General features: G+C 33.1%; 1 protein-coding gene across 1 annotated transcript; it reads left to right on the forward strand.

Annotated features, from left to right (window-relative positions):
* The first annotated feature begins 5,344 nt into the window (after positions 1 to 5,344).
* On the forward strand, positions 5,345 to 7,867 carry LOC121391285 (3-hydroxy-3-methylglutaryl-coenzyme A reductase-like). Its single transcript, XM_041522966.1, is given in 15 exon segments — positions 5,345 to 5,379; positions 5,997 to 6,029; positions 6,182 to 6,267; positions 6,270 to 6,351; positions 6,400 to 6,470; positions 6,473 to 6,588; positions 6,634 to 6,719; positions 6,823 to 6,929; positions 6,932 to 6,999; positions 7,094 to 7,180; positions 7,182 to 7,265; positions 7,313 to 7,453; positions 7,510 to 7,668; positions 7,720 to 7,749; positions 7,751 to 7,867. Coding segments are annotated over 15 exon segments (1,302 nt in total).
* The last annotated feature ends 442 nt before the right edge of the window (positions 7,868 to 8,309 follow it).

Raw genomic sequence — 8,309 nt, forward strand, 5'->3', positions numbered from 1 at the left:
TGTTCTGTTTTTAATGTTTAGTAACTCATCAATGAATTCAGTAGAGTTAACAATACCATTAACTCCAGTATTACCTGAAATAAAAATTGACTAGTAACAGAGAAGAAAAATCTTAAGAGTGGGCTGCGATTGCCAGAAACAGATATATTCCTAAGTCCCAACTTACTATTGGCGGTAAGTTTTTCAGCGCAAGCATCTCAAATAAACCTGCAAATATCAATCTGTTTACACAGAATGTCCTCGTAATTCTCTCTTTCTGCCAGTTTTGACTTGTAACCATGACTAGTCTGAAAAAAAAAGAATACCACATAAAATACTGAGCACATTATTAGAGAAATAAAAGGAATCAAGACTATGTTTATTTATGGAAAATCAAACAACATATTTTATGTAGAGCACTAAAAGCATGAAAGTCATTTTTAGAAGTTATTTTTACTTGAATACACATGCAAGCGACTTTTTAGGGCAAGCATAAACCCTTTAGTTATTATTGTTTTTTGTTTTTCTTGGCTTTCTATATATTTGTGAAAAATTCCTGGAATTAATATCCTTTATTTTAGAGAAACATATAATTGCCACATTGTTATATTCCTGTGAAACGTCTCTAGTATGTCTACCATAAATATCAAGATTTGGCCTTAGCATGGAAGTGTTGCAGTGCTGCCAAATGGCAAAACATCAGTAACTGTCAAACCAAATCAATATTCATATTATTACAAAAAAACCAAACTTTAAGAAAAGCTTTTAGCAGCTCTCAAACTGGCATAAGTAATGTATGCCACATTATGTTGACCATCTGTTAAATTAGACACATTATGTGACAATTATCCGCTAAGATAAAACAGAATAAACAATGTTTAATCCTCACAGGATGTGGACACTATACTATAATACCTTAAGGAAAAGTTGAGGCTTGTGAGAGTCCCTGACAAGACAATATTGATCCCTTCTAGAAATGATCCTTTGCCAATTCCACTCTCCCATAATTTATTTCTGAACATAAAATGAATCAAGTACAGAGCAAACAACAAAATGTGGCAATATAACCAACAGATGTTGAAAATAACGCAGCATCAAAATAAAGAATTAAAAATATAAAAGTGACAGTTTTACACATCTATGTATTATCTCGCTTTATTACTTCCCTTCACAAAAGAGGGAGTCTATAATTATTAACAACCACTATAAAGATATTATGTCATAACTGTTAGTATGATAAATCAAACATCGATTGACAAGTCTGTATAGAGCAACTCAAGTCTGTTGTATGATCAATACAGGAAGGAGTTTCATAAAGAACTAGTTTGTGTTATAGTAAACTAAACTAAAACTAAAATGTATTTTAGTACACCCTAAACGTTTTATGTAACTAAACAAAAAAAAATTTCTTTCATGACCAACTAAAACTAAAAGTTTTAGCTGCAAAAACTAAAATAATACTAAAATTAAAGCTGACATGATGTTATTCAACTAGTATTTACTAATATTATAGACTGACAAACCCACACCTTAGAATGTGACAGTCCTTCGTAGAAAAAACAGAAAATATGTGTATCTTTTGACCTGTCCTTATTTGATTGCCTTTCTTACATGATTCCAAAATTAAGTGAATCATTAAAATAATATTCATTAAAATAGAATTCAGAAATATATCAACTAATAAACAATACTCAACTAAAATTACTTTTCTGGTTACATACTAACACTAAACTAAAATGTATTTTCACTAATACTAAACTACACTAAATACTATTTTTCCTCACTAAAACAACATTATAAAGATAAAAACACGACATAAGAGCATGCATGCACCACACATATAAATAATTAATTTTTATGTTTTCAAGTTTTTTAAAGCTGTACTTTGTGAAGCCACACCCACCACACAAATGAACATGACCACTGGTACTATTAGAAGATCTGCATGCATAGCTGACAAAATTCCTCTATGAGTGTCTTCTTGATTTCTTTCTGTATCTTAGTAACTATTTCTTTTCTTTTATTGGCGAGAACTTTGATTTAGAAATAGTTCATGGCCTATAAGGTGCTCTGCATGCTTCACAAATGGTCTAAAAATAGTAACATCTAAGACATGAAAATTAATTATTTGAGTTGGTGTTGCACACTCTTTACTCTGCATTTTTATGAACCTTCACTACTTTTATATTCCATTTTCAAATTATACATTATACCTTACTGTGTTCACGATCATCATATTATGAATATCATTGTCTATATTGTAGAATAACATCTGCTATACTATAATTAGAAAATTTACTTTGTTGGATTCAATGACAGTCAACCCAGGACTGTTTCTCATCAGCGCAACTTGATCGAAAGAAGTAAGTACAATCATGTGTCGTATATCAAAACGTAACTCATCAATTCATGGAGCTAAATGGAAAAAGAATAAGTCATGCAATAATATAACAGTCAGTAGTAATGAACTTTACAAATACTTTCACTTTTTGAAGACTGATTGATCCTCGACAGCCATATTGTAATCAATCTCAGATTTATATGTAAAGAGTTACACCATCACGACTACAACATAACGATCTTGCCACCCCGACAAATAATTTTGTCCATTTAAGTAATGTTCCCATTTTACTTGGTGGCTTATAGGCAAAAGGGTCTCTTCATCCCTTCCTCCTTCTTCACTACTTGAGAACTGTGGAATCTTTGCTTTCCTCTACACCTTCAGATGATGCTGGTTTATCTCTTTTTTTTGTTCTTCGTCTTCCTCATCTTCCGGTTTATCATAGACATCTCCTCCATCACTTTAGATGCAATACCTCCAATACAAACTCTTTACTAACCTAGCCATCCTTCCCCAAGTGATGATCTTTACTGAGTAGGTGTGGCATCACGTTGATAGCGTGTCACATCTGATGGTGGGGCTAGCTACGCTAACTATTTTTATAACATTTGTTGTCACTATAAAAATCTTTCGAGTTTATGGCCGTGAGATGAACGTGCTATATGTGCATAGTGAGACCACTCTCATGACTCTGGTGTGTGTTTGTCGATTTTTGGGATTAAAACGACCAGATCTATCAGTTTTGATTTGAGCGAGGCGTACATGAGTCAAATCCAATGTTTACACCAGGCTTTCGACAGCCTCTTTGAAGGCTAAAATGAGCAGATACTTTGAGGCTCATGGAGGTTTTGGCCTCTCATCTTTGGAGGTTATCGTAACTACAGTTACGTTGACTGTGTGTATTCTATCTATGAGTTTCCTGGCATGAGGAACAAGTTGGGGCTGTATGTGGTTTCATTATGTTTAATTGCCCCAAGAAATCACCCAGGAAGAGGTAATTTTGATTGTTTGGTTATGATTTTATAATATCAGTACATTTTAGAATGCTGATACTTTTCTTATGATCATTGTCAATAGTTTGGCCATTCTATATTTATATAACAATTTAGTAGTCTTCGCAAAGCTGGTTCAAAGTATTTATTAGTAGTAGGAAAAGTGAATTAAGAGGAATATTAATTAAAGTTGTTATTTTTTAATATAGGTATTGCCACTTTGTTCACTATCTTTGCTAGTTTTTGTTTTTGGAAGTAGTGTTGTTAATTTTATTGATTCAAAGGCCACCGATTAAAGTGAGGGTTAACATAATTGTAGTAAGTATTAAAGTAAGGACCTTATTTTCCAGCCAAGGTTTAGTAAGAAATGGCCGATGTTGCCATTTAAAAGGGTGATAGTTTTTCTAAAGAGATTAAGGTCATCATTCTGTATCTGTATACACAGACTCCATTACTTTTTTCATATCAATCAGGGTGTCTTCATCCATGCTTATCTAATATTCTATTTTATATAGATCCAAATAAGCTGTGTGTGTTTCTTTATTAAATTATATTTAATAAGTGTTCTTTTAAAGACCTAGAAATGATGACTAAACTTTGACGCTTGTTTAAACACTTCATTTAGAAAAAAAGTACATTTTAATTGTAGTCAGTTAAATCATTTCATTGTTTGTGCCGATGCTAATTATGTAGGGGTAATGCAACTGCTATCCCATTTCTTTGTAAGGGACTATCATTCCTGCAGGTTACTTTATTATTAGAAATTTTGTTACTTTTAACATCTTAAATTGTTGTATATTCTATTTGCATTGATAATACTATAGTCTAGTGGAATTTCAATTATGACAGTGTGTTATCAACCTAACTTGGTTGTGATGTTATAGTTGCAAAGTTTTGGTGAATGATATTAAGCTTTTCATGGTTCTTTGCAGTTGTCTCTTCTTAATCTATCTTACTTTTACTCTTAATGGTTTTTTTTTCAACAATCTGAAGACTTTTCTACAGAAGAAAGCGGAGAACATTTGTGCAAATGTTCATTAATAATATGTGAAATAGGTGTGACGTCAGTCATGGTGGAATGCAAAGAACACCATTCACTTTATTTGATATTTCTGGTTCCTATATACGATAGTGCTCTAGTTTTTTGATAGTATTTGCAGACTTAAAAGGCATTTGCGAATAGTGCAAACCATAGCTCTCTAGCTCATTCCTAGCCAGAGTTTATAACACTGAGTTAGTGGTCATTCTCAATGCATCCTATATCAAATAACAACATATATAAATCTAGAGATTTTTTTATGAATGTATTTAATTTTCTTTTAGTGAATCTGCCATTCTTCCTTCTTCTTATTGATCTTTCTAAATGCAACTTCGCTAGCACAATTTTTGCCTCTTGTCAACTAAAAGAGTGAGTCACATCTTCATAAAATATCGGAGTTAATGTATTATTTTCACCTATATCTGTGAATTAAAACTACATATTTATGAACCATGTACTGCAGTTGGTTTGAATGAGATAAGCTGTTAGTGGTTGTTGGCCTTGTTTAAATATAATTGTAGGAATGGAGCTCCATTCATATATAATCAACTTTTTTTTCATTGTATTTACATAATATTACTCTTCCCCTAAAGCTGTTAACTTTATTATGTTTATTAGGTGAACATCGACTAACTATTGGTAATGGAATGGCAATATTGGGCCCCACGTTATCATTGGATACTTTAGTAGAAGTTCTTATTATCAGTATTGGAACAATATCTGGTAATCACACTTCTTTCCATAAGATGTATTGTTTATTTATATTATCAGTGTTCGTCACTGAAATTGTATGCTACTTTTGGGTGCTTGTCACTTCTTGCTAACTACCTCGTGTTATGACCTTTCTTTCCAGCATCCCTAGCTCTCATACTGAGGTTAACTTAACTTACTTCATCTATCTCTGATACTTTATTATATATATATATATATATTAGGTATGTCCTCATAATCCATCCAATGTAACTTGGCACATTGATCGCACTGGCAAGAGGGATGACACAAGAAGAGGATAAGAAAAAGCCAACCCGGTAGTGCAACGTGTTAAAGTTATAATGGCACTTGGTCTTGTTGTAGTCCATATTCATAGTAGATTCCTCTCCAGTTACTGGCGGATCTCTCTCATTCTCTTCATCATCAACTACCTCACCGCTTTGTTACAAACAACTGGAAATGACCAAAGTTATGAACAAGTCCCATTGCAAGAATATATTTGTGTGAAAACATTTAATCCCTCTGTTTGATCAGTTGGTTACAGTTTTGGTTTAGCAATCCTGTTGCTGCTCAAATACATATTCTATGATAAACTGTTTACCAATTCATTGTCCAATAACAAACCCTCTCTTTCTGTCACTCCAAAGCAGCTTACTGAGAATCCTTTCAATGATAAAGACATAACTTCGGCTTTTTTCGTAAAAAGAAGGAATACCATCAATTCTGTTACAAATTATTAGACAAAATGATAAAAAAATAGAAACGACTTGCCGCAAAGATTCTGGTTATTGAAACTGTCTTCACCTGATGATGTCAAAAAAAATTTTACAAGATAATTTTCAGATGTGAAATTAGATTCTTGGAAAAAGGGAACCCATCGGTGATGACATTGATGAGATAAACTTGTTGAGCCTCACATTATTGCACTTCAAAGGTCGCTTGAAGAATGTCTGAAAATTTTCAAAAGGAGAGGTTAGTATCTGTATAGATCTTGATTGAGTGACTTTGAAATTGTGGTACTATATTAATGACTTTGTTAGTCTAATCAAGAGTTTGTTCCATGTTGATGAAACCAAGTTACAATTATATTGATAGACACTATTATGCTCAATTACTATTTCTGCAGGATGGCCCTTCTTTGTTAACGGATGAAGAAGTTATTTCACTTGTTAAAGCTAAACACATTCCAGCATATAAACTAGAATCCGTTTAGGAGATCCAGAAAGAGGTGTGGTTGTCCGAAGAAAGTTGATTTCCTTTGATTTATCCAACACAGAAGCTTTAGAGAGGTATTCAATGGTAATGCTTTAAATGAGTATAATATCATGTACATTTAGTTTACCATACTCTGGCTATGATTATCGGCAGATTATTGGAGCATGTTGTGAAAATGTTATTGGTTATATACCATTCCTGTGGGTGTGGCTGGTCCACTTCTACTAGATAGCTGTCAGTATTATGTACCTATGTCTACTACTGAGGGCTGTCTTGTAGCCAGTACAAACAGAGGTTGTAGAGCAATAACTGTAAGTGAGTATTCCTCATACCAGTAATATAATTTTTTTATTTAGAGTGCTGGTGGTGTTACTAGTCAAATTGTGGGTGATGGTATGACTCGAGGACCAGTTATCAGAATGCCATGTGCATCAAAAGCCAGGTAAAAACACTTACTGTTTTCAAAGGTGATACTTTTCACACCTTACTGTCTAGAACTATAGTATCTTTATGTGTTACTGTTATATTATTTTGGTCATATGTAGCTCTCTTAAACTGTGGTTGGATGATTCTAGTCACTTTCCAGAGCTAGCTGAGGTATTCAATTCTACCAGTAAATATGCTAAATTGAAGTCTGTCCACACTGCTGTTGCCGAAGATTAATATATGTTAGGTTCCGTGCTGATACTGGAGATGCTATGGGAATGAATATGTTGTCAAAGGTAAACATTTTATGTACTATGCCTGTTTGTGTAAAAGAAAGTGCAATTTTTTAAAAATTTTAGTTGCTTATCAATTTTGATAATTATTGTTTAGGGTGTTGAGAATTCCTTGAGGTTTCTTCAGAAGCAGTTTCCAGAGTTAGAAGTAATTAGTCTTAGTGGTAATTATTGTACAGACAAGAAAACCTTCTGCTATTAATTGGATAGAAGGTCGTGGTAAATATGTTGTGTGTGATGCAACAATACCCGCTCAAGTAGTAGAAAATGTATGTTAATTTTAATATATGCAATAACCCTATTCTTGGGACATCAGGTTCTCAAAACTTCAGTAGATGCTCTCATTGATGTTAATACCAATAAGAACCTTGTAGGGTCAGCAATGGCAGGCTCAATTGGTGGTTTCAACGCACATGCTGCCAACATAGTTACTGCCATTTTTATTGCAACTGGTCGGGTAAGGTTGTTCACTTAGCTTTTGTTTGTATGAAGACTTGTGTGATATATTGTTAGGACCCTGCTCAAGTAGTTGGTAGCTCCAATTGTATCACACTTATGGAGAGAGGAGGACCTTATAATAAAGATTTATATATTAGCTGTACTATGCCATCATTGGAAGTAGGAACTGTAGGAGGAGGTACATTCTTACATGCACAGGCAGCCTGTCTTGAAGTAAGCTTATGACAAATACCTCACTCAAATAAGACACTTTTTGTGTGATAGATCTTAGGTGTTCATGGCCCATCCCTCAAAGGACAAACCAGGTGACAATGCAGGACTATTAGCTCGTATCATTTGTGGGACAGTGTTGTCTGGTGAACTCTCTCTTGTTTCTGCTCTTGCTGCAGGTCACTTAGTAAAAGTCATTTAACTTTAAACAGGTAAAGCATGTTTATTTGCTACTATATCATTGTATCTCATTCATAGATCACGTCTTGCGCTTTCAACAATAGAAGATAACGAAAAATAATTGTTAATATGAAAAATAATGTCTACATTATACTATTTATTTATAACTATAAATTTTCTCTCATGATTCTGTTTTTAATAATACATATTTATACATGTGAAGCAAATTGGTTTGTAGTAAGTGCTATTACTTGTAAAACAATTATTTACTTCTAGATATCAGGTGTAACATTTACATAAAGACTTAAATAAATTAGATACTAACAAAATACTATTCTTTAACAACTAAAGTGAATCCTGCACAACATGTTTATACAAATTATGTCTTCTTTTGTAATAGCAGGCAACTATACTAATTAAACATCCAGTCATTAATACTATCAAAGGATGCAAACAAAATCAAA

The sequence above is a fragment of the Gigantopelta aegis genome, unplaced genomic scaffold (assembly GCF_016097555.1).
Source record: "Gigantopelta aegis isolate Gae_Host unplaced genomic scaffold, Gae_host_genome ctg2044_pilon_pilon, whole genome shotgun sequence".
In the NCBI taxonomy this organism is placed as follows: domain Eukaryota; kingdom Metazoa; phylum Mollusca; class Gastropoda; order Neomphalida; family Peltospiridae; genus Gigantopelta; species Gigantopelta aegis.